Source organism: Anas platyrhynchos, chromosome 1 (assembly GCF_047663525.1).
Source record: "Anas platyrhynchos isolate ZD024472 breed Pekin duck chromosome 1, IASCAAS_PekinDuck_T2T, whole genome shotgun sequence".
In the NCBI taxonomy this organism is placed as follows: domain Eukaryota; kingdom Metazoa; phylum Chordata; class Aves; order Anseriformes; family Anatidae; genus Anas; species Anas platyrhynchos.
In genome coordinates, this window is record NC_092587.1 from 97,463,736 (window position 1) to 97,479,762 (window position 16,027).

General features: G+C 41.1%; 1 protein-coding gene across 2 annotated transcripts; it reads left to right on the top strand.

The window, feature by feature from the left end:
• Nucleotides 1–80: 80 nt before the first annotated feature.
• GPR89B (G protein-coupled receptor 89B) lies at nucleotides 81–15,767 on the top strand. Of its 2 annotated transcripts, XM_027449340.3 has the most exons (14): nucleotides 81–370; nucleotides 1,687–1,746; nucleotides 2,600–2,703; nucleotides 4,102–4,208; nucleotides 5,077–5,178; nucleotides 8,188–8,308; nucleotides 8,594–8,674; nucleotides 11,234–11,343; nucleotides 12,575–12,663; nucleotides 13,031–13,123; nucleotides 13,464–13,559; nucleotides 14,129–14,218; nucleotides 14,877–14,942; nucleotides 15,104–15,767. In XM_027449340.3, exons 1-14 carry the CDS (start codon nucleotides 143–145, stop codon nucleotides 15,308–15,310), a joined length of 1,554 nt encoding a protein of 517 aa, XP_027305141.2. In that variant the 5' UTR covers nucleotides 81–142; the 3' UTR covers nucleotides 15,311–15,767. The 2 variants fall into 2 exon arrangements, with proteins under 2 accessions (XP_027305141.2, XP_071881669.1); XM_072025568.1 differs by lacking the exon at nucleotides 2,600–2,703 and having other exon boundaries at nucleotides 84–370.
• The last annotated feature ends 260 nt before the right edge of the window (nucleotides 15,768–16,027 follow it).

Consider the following 16,027-nt stretch of genomic DNA (forward strand, 5'->3'; position numbering starts at 1 on the left):
CTGCAGCAAGCCCCCAGCTCACACTCACCCCCCTCCCCCGAGGAGAAACGTGAGGGACACGCATTTTTCAAGTTGTACTATTTTTATTTGTCTTTATTATAACCAACTTAATTCCGCTTGTTTTATTATCGCTCTTTTTAACATGACCAGTATCAGTTTCGAGGAGGCTTTCAGCCCGAGGCACTCCCCACACCCTCTCCCCGGGCGGGGGGCGGCTTCTGGCCCTCGCCCCGCCCCTTCACCCTTCCCCGGGCCTGCGCGCTGCAGCCAGCGGCAGGAGCGCGGTGCCGGGAGCGGAGCGGCCGCCGGCGGCGGCGCGGGGTCCGCCATGAGCTTCCTCATCGACTCCGCCATCATGGTCACCTCCCAGGTAGCGGGGCTGGGACGGGACGGGCCGGGAGGGGACGGGCCGGGAGGGCTGCGGAAGCGGCCGTTGGGACTCTGGGGGGGAGTGGGCGGGGCGGGGGGACGCGCGTGCGCAGTGCTGGCCGCCGCCTCTACCTCAGCCTGGTATTGATGTATATTTTCATACCTTGGCGTTGGTGCTCAGCTCTTTGCTCTGTTTCGTTCTCTATATCACAGAATCAGCTAGGTTGGAGACCTCCGAGATCACCTAGTCCAACCTCTGACCTAACGTTAACAAGTCCTCCACTAAACCGTATCATTAAGCGCTCTACATCTGGAATCTACATCTACATTGTGTTCCCCTGTGCCACTGCTTATCTTACTGACATACAATGATTCTTCTCTTTGGTTTATTCAAACATAACTTAAACACACTGTGAATTCTCTTTTGGATTGGGCTCTTCTAAATCGTTACACTTGTTTTCAGCCTTCTGAGGAATAGATGTGGTTACCCAAGGCCTGACGACACAGGCTCCTTTTTCTGGGTTAAGAAGGGTAATTAGTTTGGGCTGCGTTGCATAATTTGTATTTATTTTAAGTTTGCAAAACTCTGCAAAATGGCTGGGATGTTAAGTCCATCTCAGGTGTGTTCTGAAACTTAACTAAGTCGTGGAGAGTGCTCTGAGATCCTTTGAAATGCAAAGCATTATTGGCTTGTCCTACTTCAGCTAGCTTTTCTATGTGGCTTTCTACAACTCCAGATGAAAGTTTGAGCCATTCAGCACTGTCTTTTTCCTACCATAGAGATGCTTTTAACACCCTTTTCCCACATTCTGTCAGAGTATAGTCTGATTTAGTGTTAAGACCCCTCCAGAAAAATCAAATGCATGTGCCATCCTAAGGAAGTAGACTTTTTTATAAGATTTGCACATCACTGGAAGATACATAATGTGGTCATTCAGGTGTTTACTTTACCTCCATTACTGTGTTTCCTGTAAAAACTATAAACTTTACTTCTGTAGATTAGGAGTGTGAAACAAGAAACAGCAGTGCAAAGGTTCTGGCAGGCCAGGAACTGAGGTACTGAGAAGTTAGGAATACAGAGAAAAGCTGTCTTGGCTCAATCTTCTTTAAGATGATAGGCTTTTATACCTGCTACTGTTGAATATTTAAAATATTCTTTTCTACATGGTACCATGGCAAGGTTAATCTTCTGTAGAGCTTGGGTGTGTTGGTTCAGCTCTGTTCCTTCCATTTCTTTAATCTACAGTCAGGAGTTGAGCAGCTTCATATTCTGCAAGTTGCTGGATATAAATGTCAAGTGCTTCACCTCTTTTGCAGGTGCTGTTCTTTGGATTTGGATGGCTATTCTTCATGCGCAAGCTCTTCAAGGATTACGAGGTAAGAAGGGGCCTTTCATTACAATTTTGTATCTTAAAATTACGCCCTGTTATTGCAATATCCTTAAAACTGCTTCTGGCCTTTTTCCTCTATTTAAGCTCTCTTATCTTATTCCTAGTTGTCTTTACAGTTACTTTATTTTTCATTTCCTCTGTGCTTGTATTTAAAAGGCTCCTGGTATCTAGGGAAATGTATTTTTTTCTGGGGCCACTGAGAGTTTCTATATTGGAAACTGTTAAATTAAAAAAAAACAAGTGGAGGAAGACCTGGGGTAATAGAAGGCTTTCCCTTTTGCTTGAGTAAGCTTGCCTTACATAATTGTAGAATTTCTGAGTCGAAATCAAATTAAACTTTCACCTTGGTGGGATGTGTTTGTTGTGGCTGAATTGTTGAGGATTGACTGGGACAAAACTGTCTTATCCCTAGGGAGCTGTAAGAAAATACAGTCTAGACAAGAGGTGGCATAAATACAAGCCACTTTCAACCCCCCAAACTTTTTCTGATACATATCTTATTTTTAAATCTAAGGTAAAGAGCATGGAGCTCAGTAGCAAGGGCCTATTGTTAGTCAAGTTGCCCTAGGGCATTACACGCTTGAAATCCCTTCTGTGTAAGGCATCTCTGTTAAATATGATGATAGCTTCAGTCAGTATAATACTGAGCATCTTCTGGGTTTGCCCTCTGGTTTCTAACAGGCTGTTGTTCTTCCCATTTCGATAAAATGCGAGGTGCCTTGAAGCAAGAGTTGTGTGCAATTTTACCTCGTGACTAATTTTTTTTACCTGAGGGATATCAGGATACCATTCTATGAAGGGAAATGCCTGAAATCTCTGGCTTATTTTCTTCATTGCAGGTGCGACAATATGTTGTGCAGGTGATCTTCTCTGTGACTTTTGCCTTCTCTTGTACTATGTTTGAGCTCATCATCTTTGAGATTTTGGGGGTGCTGAACAGCAGGTGAGTTTGGGAGCTGACTGAAGGACTAGCCTGCCTAGTGTTCAGCAGCAGCTTCCTGGGTAGATGAGATTTTGGTTGCAGAAATTCTGTGAGAAAATTGTCAACAACTCAACAAAGATATTTGAACTGGATTTGTTTGTCAGAACGTGAGACTAGAAGCCCTAAATTCCTGATTTTCCGTGCCGCCACTTATTGGTGTGGACTAATAGCAAGGCTTTAATCTTTGGCTTTTTCCATTTGTGAAATGAAAGAGCAGTTTCTTTCATGGGAGTGTTGTGAAACTTCAGGTCATGCTGAAGAGCACATTTTAGATGTTAAGGACTGTAAAAACTGTAAGCACTTTTTTTTGCACTGGTCAAAACAATAAGATGTGAAGCTAATTGTGGAGTGAAAACTGTGCTTATGTAGTACTACAGTCTTTGTGAATCAAAGGCACATCCTCCCTTGACATAGGGGCTGGTAAAAACTGAGTACTTCAGAAATCACCAGGAGAGAGAAGGTAGAACAGTAACACGTAGAGGTTATCTGGGATTCCTGTTCATTGTCTCTAATCATACTAGGCTAAGAGAGCAATCAAAGGAATTGAAAGGCACGAAGTTCAAAACTGATAAAAAGGTAATGGTAGTTTTGACTGCACGTTATTAATCTGTAGAGCTTGCAGCCAGAGAGATCACTGTGGAGAATGCTTTCATGAGCTTCAATAAAGGGTTGGAAATCAGTGTAGATGAAAATGTCTGCCTCTGAATTAGCTAGGGGAGAGGTGACATGGATCCTCTGATGTTCTTCTTCCCTGAGGAATGAACAGGGTATGGGTGTGTATTGGGAACTGGACATGTATTTTTCTGTGAAAACTAAGTGAAAAGTCAATTCAACCAAGATTAATCTCTTCTTGATTTGGCTAATATCTTTTGGTCAGAGGAGTATTGATTGTGTGTGTGTGTGTGTTTTAAACTCTTGGCAATGTCTTGTATGTGAAAAAATGCACTTTGAAACATATCGAGTTGTGAACAGTAAATATTTTTAATCTTTTCTATTTGAATTAGCCATTTTTGACTTGTCCATTCATTAAAAAAATTAATTATTTCTTATACATCATTTTGACCTAATGTTCAACTAGACAAGTAGTACACCAGATGAATCATGATGCAACCAGCATTAATCACTTTAGAAAATAGAGTATTTTTGAAAATAGCAGATTGTTCAGGGTAGTTGTTAGTTTTGAAATGCACATTCTTGAGCTGTGTATGGTGGAAAAAAAACAAAACCAACAGAATATGCTACATGCTAGGCCAATATTATCCAATGTACGATTTAGTTGCAAGGATTTCATTGAGAGGTGATTCTTTGAGAAATTTTCTGTGTTATAGTGTGCTGATCTGTATTTTGGCTTTGTTTTAGCTCTCGATATTTTCACTGGAAGCTGAACCTGTGTGTCATTTTGCTCATCCTAGTCTTCATGGTACCCTTCTACATCGGTTACTTTGTTGTGAGCAATATCAGATTATGTGAGTACTTGGTTTGCACAATGGGGCTGCTAATTTGAGAATTTGAGACTATGCATACAAGTGAGATTTTTTTTTTTTTTTTTTGAGAGAGGTGTCACTATTCCTGTATTTCTATTCTTCCCCTAACTTTTTCCTAGCTAGTTAACTTCTGCCTGGAACTTAGTGCCTGAGCATTAACTATTTATTGAATAGTTAGGGGATACTTTACCTGACCCCAACACATGTAGCTTTTCTTTCTGGGTTTTGGCAAAGATTGGTGCTTGGGAGTAATGTTACTGGAATTTGTTCCTTTACAATTTTAAGCTTGCAGCCAAGCCTGGGAGATGTTGGCAAGGCTGTGTTATGTTAAGGGGTGAAAGAAATAAGGCAGGAAAGCTCAATACATTACCTTTTTTTTTTTTGTGTGTGTGTACTACTGTCTGGTTGAGGCCTCTTCCATGTGCTAATGCACATTTAACCTTAAGCTATTGATACTCATCACACTCGGGTATATAGGTTGGGAGTATTAAATATGTAGTTTTGGCATTACAATGAAGTTTCCAAGTTTCACGTTCAGTGTCTCACAAGAAAGATGCAGCCAAGTGGTTCCCTGTTCACAGCACAGGCATCTTTGTGCATCCCTAGGGAAAAGCCAAAGTGGTGTGTCGCTGTGTTAGCTCTTACAAAAGGTGGTGGTGTCTCGAGCAGGAGTTTGGCAGGAAGTGAAGGGGTGCATACTGCTAGCTCTGGGTTTGTCTGGTGGCACCTGTTTTGGCTACCTGTGTTCAAAGCAGCCTTTGGACCAATGTTTAGTGATTTTGCAAGCTTGAAAAAGCCTTAAAGGACGAACTTCTTTAAAGCGCTGTTTTTGTTTTTTCCTTTCCATTAGTGCACAGACAGAAACTACTTTTTGCATGTGTTCTATGGTTGACATTCATGTATTTCTTCTGGAAGCTGGGGGATCCATTTCCCATCCTCAGCCCAAAACATGGTGAGTTGCATATCCTTGTTCATCCCTTTCCTCCTGAAAATAGTCTTTGCTAATCTGACCTTTATCTTGGAGCTTTAATCATGTTGTCTTAGCTCTACATTTGGGACTGTAGAAAGTAGTTCTTGCAACTCGGTCTGATTTGAAACATGGAATCTGAATGTTGTCAGACAGAAATAGTTGGATATACCTGAATTATTTGCATAAGTTTTCTCCCAGTACCACAGAAAAACTTTAGGGAAGTGAATGAGTCCTAACAGCCTAAGGTCTGCAGGAACACTGTACTTCTTGAGGAGTTTCCTTCATCTCCACAAAACGTATGACGTTTTGTGGTTACAAGTTGATTGCAGTTTTTCTTCACTTGTTATTTTTCTTGTGGAGACTAATGTACTCTAAGAATAGAATTGACAAGCAATCCTTCATCTGAGTGTTGTCAGTCTGATTATCTTTTTTTCTTTGTGACTGAAATCAGATCAATTTAACATAGGTGGCTGACAGGCCAGTTGATGAAACATGGCAGAGTTCCAAACAGCAGAGCTATTTAGACTGTAGCTAGCAACGTGTCTGGCAGGGTATATTAGCTTCGCTACAGCTTCGTACACCACCTGAGTCCACAGACAGCACAGTTGCATGGTACTAGAATGTGAGTTGATAAGTCCTGCTGGATACCGGAGCTATTTATATGCAGAATTAGCTTGGGTATCTCTGCATTGCACTCATGGAACCAAGAATATTTATAGTGTGAAGATACTGTGTGGACCTGGAATAGTTGGGGTCCCAACAGATCTTGTCAGCATGTGCATAACTGAGGCTTTCTACAGTCTTGTAAGGCACACCTGGGTGTGCCTTAGACCTAGAAAGGACTAGTTGTTACCTGGATTTCCTGTGTAACTTATCCTGCCATTATCCCCAGTGCCAGAGAATTGTTTCTGTGTTTTTCTCAACAGGAAAGATTCAGGCAGTTTCACTTAAATTGGTTAACGTGTCTGTCAGCATAGATATCCATCAGCTTAATCTCTCTATTCTTTGTGAGGCTACTTTATTTGGTGCTCATTTATAAGGTTAAAAATCGAAGGATACCAATTGCTATAGAGTCTGCTCACTCTTTCCTCTGTGATCCTGAAAGTTACCTAAGAGAAAGTGTGTATCTGTGTTTTATAATTGTGTCATTTGCCAGCCAAGTACAGTAGCTTGTAAATAGCACAGATCACTCTGCACAGTGTTTTGTTGCCAAGAAAAAAGTGTATCCACTTCAACTGCAGAAGGAGCTTGACTTGGCAGAATATAATAACCCAATGGGAGTTTAGCTGTAGGGTTTAGGTAATCCCAGTTCAGACTGCTGAAAAGGTTCTGTGGAATTGAGTAACGACTGCAGATTTCCATAACTGGTAGTGTTTCTCTTGTTTCTGTTTTTTATCTTCTGCTTTACAAGATAGTACCTCCACTTAACAGCTACACAGTGCCTTATCCTGCCAGGTGTAGACAGAAGTTAGGAGGAAAGGATACTGAACTTTTTGTCCTGCAGTACTGCTGGGGTGCTGCTGTACTGACAAGGCAATGGCAGGGCTTTGTCCTGATTCAGATGTGTAGGACCTGTCATGGAAGCCCTTTAAAATACATGCACTGGCTTCCTGAATTGGAGTTGCTTTACTTGGGGATGGTGTTGGCACTGTGCTGCAGCTGGTAAATGCGCTGGGCACCAGGGCTCTGTGTCAGGAGCCCTTGATGATGACTTTATATGCAGTTTGTGTAGTAGGACTTTGTAGACTTGAGTTTGGGAGCTCAGCGTAGAGAGAAGGTTATTCTTTACTTGGATTATGTACTGGTGTGAGACCCTTATCTTCATCTGAGGTTATAAAGCATGTGTTTTATGTGACCTGATCACAAGAGCAGGGATGCTCTGAGTGTTATGGGGGAGCATTGCTTTAGCTGGTGGAATGTCATATCATTTTGAAGGCACCTCTGTTTTAACTGCTGCTATCTGACAGTGTGTGGGGCAAAAGGCCAGTATGTTGTAGCACATTCTGTAGCTGGTGTAAATCTCTGTGCAGCTGCACATGACTGGGTGTCTCAGTCTCCCTTTGTCAAGTCCTTTTGCTGTGTTTTCATCATTTATTCCCCTTCTCTGAAGCATGAAATGCGGCTTGGCGCTTGGCCATCTCAGCTTTGCAACCATGTAAGCTCCAAATGTGCTGTGTGTAGCAGCTACTCTATAAGGAGCTCTCTAAAAAGTGAGTGATGCTTAATAGCACATGGCACTGTGTCCTGAGAAGATGAGTGGAGCTCTGTGTAGGCTGGGAAGAATAAAAGTGATCTCAGTGCTTGCTGCTGGTTGCAGCACAGGGTTGACCTTCATGCTGTTTAGTGAGTATATGTTTTAAAGTTCATCTTGTGCTTAGATAGAATGCCTGCTTTGTGGTCACCTCTACTGACTTACAAGCACGAGTTGCAGCAGATACGGGGAGGATGTCTGATGGCTGGCAGGATAGGGCTTCCTCGCTATGGTCCAGAGAGGTTTTTTTGGGCCAGTTTGCCAGGAGCAACTCCTTTAGTAATTCTAATCCTGTTTTTTGCAGAAGTGGCTTTGCCAAAGACGCCTGCTTCATAGTGTCTGGCAGATGATCTGTCTTCCCACCTCAGCAAAGTCCAATCACTAGTGTTACAATAATTTAGGACCACAGCATTGACCATTAGTCCCCTTCAGATCACTCTGAAGCTTCCTCATAGCCTGAGTTTCCCATCCCTGTTTTTAAGCATGGTAGAAAGTCTCCATCCGAAAATGTCACCTCTTTGTTTTCGTACTCTGTGTCTATACTTCATATTACCTCTGGTCATCGCAGCGTGAAGGTAGCTGGTTTCATTAGACAGCTCTGTATGTGTATTGTTTCATGAAGGCACCAACTTGGGGATTAGATGATCTTTCAAGGTCCCTTCCAATCCCTAACATTGTGTAACTGCGGAGCAGAATGAAGAGAGCAACTGGTTATTGATGTTGTGTTTCTCCTCTTGCAGGAATTCTGTCTATAGAACAGCTCATCAGCCGCGTGGGTGTGATTGGGGTGACACTCATGGCCTTGCTGTCAGGATTTGGTGCTGTCAACTGTCCATACACTTACATGTCCTACTTTCTCAGGTAATTGCAGCCATGTGAAATACTTTGTCCACCTTTTGAGAGTATTCTGCTTTTCCTGGTGGATTGACTGAAGTGTTTTGTTTTGTTGCCTTTTTCCCATCCTTTGGGCTTTTGTGACAACTTTTTGTTTTCTATGCTCTAAGTATGCTGACTCTAGCTATTGCCATTTTCCATCACTGGAGTGTGTTCTATTCATACAAGTTTCTCTCTTCCTTGTTCCATAAGCATATTCATGTTTCCCTTGGAATGGGATAGCAGGCCTAACTGGGTGTCTCCATTTTTCAGGAATGTGACAGATGCAGATATTCTCGCTTTGGAGCGACGACTTCTTCAGACTATGGATATGATTGTTAGCAAGAAAAAAAGGTGAGAAGTCAGCAGTAGCATGAGACGATTTATTTCAAGAGTTTGTAGTCAGCATAGTGTAAGATAGTCTTCCAATTACCGAAACTTAGTCTTCTCAGGGCTAGATGTTCCAGTAAATCAGGTGGCTGAATGAGGTGGGAGCTGTATGGTTTATTTTTGCATGATAAGCAACTTTGGTTTCTTCCTAGTCCTGTGCTCTAATATCACCCTTTCTTACCACAGTGGCACAGATTAGGCTTCCCAGACAAGTTCTCTCTGATGGCAACTTGACTAGTCTAAGACATGTACTTTTCTCTCCTGATGAATAAATAACCCTTAATCCACCACAGTCGGTCTCTCTTACTGGCAGTTTTGGTACAGCAATTAGTTCACACATATTGAAGTTTCTGGGTCAAAGCTGAAGCACACTAGTGAGCTGGTGTGGACACAGCTATGTAAATCTTGCCATTTGCAAAAATATTAGTTAAGTTTAGTGGATTTGCAAAACATTGCTAATGTGAATGTAGCGTAGTGTACAGGCATCCTGCCAGAACTCTGCTGTTGTTGATCTAGCTTATTCCCTGCACCCCAAGTGAAAAAGCTACTTTCAGAAAACAATGTGCTTGCATTTACACTAAAAGAATTTTTGTGTGCTGTTACAAATGGCATATTTCATGCCTTACCAGTTGTACAGAATAAATAAAATTAATCCATGTCTCTTTGAAGGTCTGTGTGTCTGACATTGAATTCTCATGACAACCCCCAAATCTTTACTTTTGGTGCACTCATGTTTTAATGGAACCTTTTAACGTATTACAAGGTAGCATAACCTTGCTGAATTAGTCACCAGCATGCATATGTGCTGATCAGTATTAGCATATGAAAGTGTAGTCAAAGCATATCTTCTTTCTTCCCTTTTGGAAATGTTAAGTGGTGAACAAATGTTAACTCAGTATGTGTGGTGATGTGTGAGACAGTAAGTAGAGAGAGAATTTATTTAAATGGAGAGGTTTAATTGATTGATATAATTGACTGGGAGCATAACAACATACTGGCACTGGAGCTGAAAGATTTCTGGGTAGTGCTGCTTCCAACTGCTCTTTTGTACAGCATTTTTTGGACCTCTGATCTGGGGGAGGGTCACGTTGGGTTAAAAGTAAGGATTTCTGGGACTAGCATTTTCTGGAGATAGTTGTTGAAAGTTGTTTTCACTAATTCGTTTTGCGCAGGAATTACTGTTCTGTCCTTCCTGAGTGTACTCAGTTGAAGCGTTATAGATACTTGCCTTTAACCTTGGAGGTTCTTTATGCTCATCCTTGCAGACTTTGCATAACTAAGTCTCAAGTTCAGAATGCCTAAGTTATGTGACACCGTTGCTTTATGTTACCTCATATCAAAGTCAAATCAGAGCACCTGAAACGGATATATCGCATGTATCATACTTCACCTTGACGTAGATGCAGTTCTGCTGCAATGCTGTTGTTCATTTGGGATGGAAAGGGGGAACCACGTACTGGGCAGATAACAAGGATTAAAAATGCAGTTATTGCTTCTATTTTGCAGCTACTGCGAGGAATTAGATTATTTTAGATCTCTCTTATTTGCAGTCTATGGGCATATGTGCTGTGAGGAGTGCCCCATGGGTGTTTCTTCTGTGTGTGTAGAAGTGATTTATTATTATTTTTTATTACACTGCTTATCAACAACCTTGTAGAGGGCTCAGTGCCAAATTTAGTGATGCTGGCTGCAGCTACAAAGAAGGGACCAAACACTGTCAAACTGGATTGCCTTGACAATCCTATGAACAGTTTTCAGTTGAGGAGTAGATGGATAGCTGGCTTACAAATCTCAGTAGAGAGAAATGTGAGTGAACAAGGCCAGAAGCCAACACTGCTTTTAGGAATTATGCTGCAGTGCACATGAGAGTGTGAGGGACAATATGCAGCTGCTGCTGTAGTATTGGATGAGTTTTAGAAGTCATGTTCAGTTCACTGTGAGCGTCCAGTGGTTCAGTCCAATAATGGATTTATGTGTTTCTGCTTCATAAGAGCTTGTCATGCAGCCTAGTAGTGAGTGACAGCATATCACAGAGTGCTGCTGCAAACCACCCAGTGCTCACGCTTCTCTGGAGGAGGCGGAACATGATAGAGGTGTTCAAGGGGAGAGAGGGGCATGAGAATTTTTTCAATTCCTAAATTTGAGTTAGCACAGTCATGTGTTTGAAGAAAGTGACTAATCACGTGACTGAGAAAGCCATTTGAATATTTACTTTTAATTGGATGTAAATCCCTTCAAGCGTTGAAGCAGAATTCTGAATAGAAGTCTTAGGAAGTGTCTCATTGAATCTTGCTTGATTAGATCTGGGCTCTATTCCAGAGCTAATCAAGATAATGTTATGAAGCAAGATTGGTGCTTAGGGAAATAAAAAGGGGGCATCTGTTTGCAGTGAATTTAGTTTAACAGTGTCTTCTGAGGAACTGTTTTTTTTGGTTGTTGATGTTTTTTTTGTTGTTGTCGTTGTTGTTTTCTTTTCTATAAAAAGACTTTAGGAATAAAGTCTTGTGTTTTCTGTTCTTGCAGGATAGCAGTGGCTCACAGGACAATGTTCCAGAGAGGAGAAGTGCACAACAAACCCACTGGCTTCTGGGGAATGATAAAAAGTGTTACAACATCTGTCGCAGGCAGTGAAAGTATCCTTCATCTGCATGCTGGCACCTGCCTTGGGAGGCGGCTCCAAGTCTTCATTTTTTTTGAAAGGAAGAGCCTTAGATAGGCGGGTTATGAAGCACTTGTGTTTCCACACATTCTAAGGTCAGAGTGAAAGGCTTCATGGCTTCTGGGAAGTTTGCTCTCTAGCACTGCATTGTCTCACCTTTTGCCCAGGGATTGAACACACAGTTTTACAGAGACACGTGGGAGTTGTATGCTGCTGCCCGACCATATAAATGTGCTGTTACGTTACCACAGTCGAGGTGTACAGCAGGTTGCAGGACATATGTACACACTTGCTGTGTCACATTGCAGATGTCTACCCTGTCACAACACTGGAGTGGGAGGAAGTTTTCTGTTCTGATGTATCCTTGGCTCACACAACTTACCTGCTTGCATATTTTTTTCATAACTTGAAATACAGTCTTCCAGGGTGGAGAATTAGTGGCATAGTTGGGCAAAACAACAGCACTGTCTGAGGTGCAAGAATAATTTACCTAGCCCATAGCTGGCTTTTTGGCTGTGTTGGCAAGCCATGAGCAGTTTCACAAAAAGGTGGATAAGAGCAGGTGAACAGACGTTGTTCTGCCCATGTGAAAGGGGTAGAAGGAATTCAAGAGCAATTACAAGGCTCAGTATTTCTCTAACTTGCTATTGCCTACCAAGAATTTTTTCCAGACCATTTCAAGTGCACAGTTTGTATATTTAAGGCCAAGGAGTCCTCTTCCTCTCCTTTTCCACTGGCTGTTAAAATCAAAATTTTGCTATTTTACTAGACCTTTCATGATAGTCACTAATTTCCTTGGGCAGTTAGGCAGTGGTTTTGGTTTTGAAGATGATGGGAGAGTGACATATAATGTACTCTGATGACAAGGGATACTGATCACTTTGGAGCAGTGGTCTTAGAGAGCTCTGGTTCTGCACCATGTTCCCTAGGCAGAGGAATAAAGAGCTTGTTGTGTAACTGCCTAAATGCTGTCTGTTACTTGCCTTCTTAAAATGGAGTACTGTGCAAGATAGGTATCCTTGAGATTTCTTTGGGTGCATTAGGACCCTTGGTACAAGGAGCACTAAGACTGAATCAGAAAACTGATCTGGATCATAAAGGTAGTCAGACTATTAGACGTGGCTTATGGGGTGAAGGCAGGGAATGTTTTCTTTTTAATTAAGAATTTGTGATGTATGCTAGCCTTGACTATGCTGGTTTGCCAGATCTGTCCCTTATCCAGCAAGAAGTGGATGCCCTAGAAGAGCTGAGTCGGCAGCTTTTTCTGGAAACTGCTGACCTGCATGCAACAAAGGTACAAACCAAAGTAACTGTGCAGATGGGCGCTGGGGGCCAGAGTGGCTTGAAAGAGAATGTATGTTACAGGAAATTGTGAGCTGTTTAGCAGGTGAATGTTGAAATATTGTGATACAGTGGAGTGAGAATGTTTGTTTAGTTTCGGGTCTTGATGACAGTTTATTTCCAGTTTAGATATACATTAGAGCATGCCCCTTGTTCCTAAAGTCATTCAGAAACCTCTGAATTTAGAGCTGTAGAAGGATAAAGGTGTAGTTGCCACTGTTGGTGCACCATTAAAATGTATGGTGTTGTGTTGTGGGTGATCATGGTAATGATATTTTTCTTTGTGCTCTGTTTCCCCCTCCTCCCTTTTGTATCTCCAGGAGAGAATAGAGTACTCCAAAACTTTCCAGGGAAAATATTTTAATTTTCTGGGTTACTTTTTCTCCATCTACTGTGTCTGGAAAATCTTCATGGTATGTAAATTATTTACTGTGATTTATATGGATGTATGCAAGTGTCATACCCTGCATAGATTATGCTATATGTGCACTGCATTAAGTAAGGTTCTAGTCTACTTAAAATCTTGCTTCTGGAAATTCTGAATGAAAATAACACATTTTTTTTAAATAAAGCTCTGCATCTGTCTTTTTGGAGAACCTTAGAAAAGTATTTCTTAGGTGTGTGTAGTTTTGCACCTTTTTAGAGTACCCAGCTGCTCCTCCCCTCAGTCATGCAAAGCAAGAGTCTCACAGGTAGCAGTGAGGTGCACTTTTTATGTACGTGTTTGAATGTAAATCCATCTCTGTCTTGCAGGCAACTATCAATATTGTCTTTGACCGTGTGGGGAAGACAGATCCAGTCACAAGAGGAATTGAGATCACTGTAAATTATTTGGGAATCCAGTTTGATGTGAGAATTTATTAATCCTTACACTTCTTTCAGTAATTCCTACCTTAAGTAAATAAAATCATACTGCTAATAACGTAGGAGTGATAGAGCCCTGAGAATGCATCTTTGGCTTCTGACTTATGGAAGAGATAAGGAAAATGCACCATGAACTTTGTTTTTAAACTGATATTATGCTGGGAGGGTGATGTGGTCTTGCCAGAGAGGCAGTGATGTGCATGCTTGTTTTGGGCAAATAGAAACATGCTAGTTGCCCTGCTTAGATGAATATATTTATCTGCAGAGTAATTACATTTGCCTGTACATGTAGATGTTCCGTAATCTGCACTTTTAAAATCTACCCCTATAAATACAGGGTTCTTTGTGATTTGTGTAAGTTGTATCTATATTCCTTGTGTGTTAAAAGTAATCGATTGCTATTATAATTTTGAAAATGTCTGTTATGTAAACTTGTCTGCAATGGATATCAGTACAATTAGAAAACAAAGAGATCCTGAAGAATTGGCAGCTTACAATGTGGTGTAAATGGGGTTAGTGTTAGAGACTTAACTGTATTTCTCTTGTTGATACAGGTGAAATTCTGGTCTCAACACATTTCCTTTATTCTTGTTGGAATAATCATTGTCACCTCTATCAGAGGCTTGTTAATTACACTTACAAAGGTAGGTTTGGCCAGGACCATCTTATGTGTTTTTTGGTGAGGAAAACTGTTATCAGGTCTTTAACTTTAGACAGAGCATATACTGTGTAAACGTTCAGTACACATTTATGTTTTTAATATCTGAATGTAAATCCATGCAGAGGGAGGCAAAACATCTTTTGCACTGTATTTCCCCAGTCAGTTTTTATTGTTATTCTCAGGAAGAAATGTAGATGTTCAATGTGATGTTAAATGTAAGCATGGGTTCAAAATGATGCTATAGCCAAGGTTTATTAGTAAAGTTGCTGAGATCATGATTAAAAGGATTTAGATGGCCTAATTTGAATTGCTAGTTCTTTTTATCAAACTGGGAAGGCTTTAACTTGAGACATGTGACTTATCATGATGACCTGACTTTTGGTGCCTAAGCTTAAATATGAATGTATATCTTTTTCTGACTTCTATCATGTGGTGCCTGCCACTGGCTTAGGAGATTCATGTTTAAGAATGCAGGTTTCTGAAAGTAGGTACAGGCACTTCTCCAAAAAACATGCCCATGTTTTTTTTTTGTTTGTTTGTTTGTTTTTTGTTTTAAATCGACTGAATGGCATGCTGCTTTCATGATATCCTAAGGAATCATTGTTGAATTACTTATTTCCAGTACTTTCTTTTTTTTCTAGTTCTTCTATGCCATTTCCAGCAGCAAGTCCTCCAATGTTATTGTACTGCTTTTAGCACAGATCATGGTGAGTATGCAGAACCATATATATAACACCTGTATACTTTTATGTGTATGCACACATTTGTGTGCATATATATGGAGATAATAGTCTTTATGTGCTGACCCATCTTAACCACATAGCCAGTTGTGAAACAATTGCTAGTTTATCTTTTTTTTAATTTACAGGGTATGTATTTTGTATCATCAGTGCTCCTGATTCGGATGAGTATGCCTCTAGAGTATCGCACTATTATAACAGAAGTCCTGGGAGAGCTCCAGTTCAACTTCTATCATCGTTGGTTTGATGTGATATTCCTAGTTAGTGCACTATCCAGTATCCTCTTTCTCTACTTAGCACACAAACAAGCTCCAGAAAAGCATATGGCCCTCTGAGTAAGGACTGCAGTCACTCACTGCTCTTTTGTCCTTTCTGCTGGACTGCTGCAACTCCTGTGGACTGCAAAACTTGAAGAGAGCCATGACTGTTCTGTGCATTCAAGCAGTGTAACTGGCTCTTTGAACTTCCACAGGTCTTCAATCAAGCCCTGTGGCTCATTTTGTTTAGGTGCCACAGCCTGAAGGAAAGGGAATGCACAACTGAATGTGAGATAATTCATTGCCGAGGAATAAAGGGAATCCATGGTACACCAGTATCTAGGGGGATCAGAAATTACATAATAGGCTGTCTGATATAAGACCTCTTGGTTTTAGAAGAACATCTTCATAGAAGGCATCAAGGAAATGTGATTTTTCTTTTTGAAAAGCAACTCATAATTGGGATTCAGAGGATGATAATTCCTGAACTGGTTGTGGGTGTCTGTGGAATTAAATAAGCTTTTGTAATATCTCATGCAAGCATCAGAGTTGTTTTTTGTCAACATGAAATACTTATTTGGAAATGAGCTAGAAAGTGGCTGGGGTTTACTGCCTAGCAGAAGTGAAATGGAGAGAAGTTGAAGGAACATCTGTATATCATTAGTACTTGCTGTTATCAGCTGGAGCTTAGCTGTCTGTTGCTGAATCTCAACTTAGTTTCCCTTGCCTGTATAAATGGAACAGAGGCTTTGGATTTCTGTTTGTTTGAGTTCAGCTTGAAGTCAAAGATCACAG

What these genes read in the sequence shown, in the direction of transcription:
- GPR89B (XM_027449340.3), top strand. Translation starts at nt 143, where the DNA reads ATGACCAGTATCAGTTTCGAGGAGGCTTTCAGCCCGAGGCACTCCCCA. An exon ending in TACATGTCCTACTTTCTCAG is followed by an intron (nt 8,309 to 8,593) that starts GTAATTGCAGCC and finishes TCCATTTTTCAG; the next exon opens with GAATGTGACAGATGCAGATA. An exon ending in ATTTGGGAATCCAGTTTGAT is followed by an intron (nt 13,560 to 14,128) that starts GTGAGAATTTAT and finishes TTGTTGATACAG; the next exon opens with GTGAAATTCTGGTCTCAACA.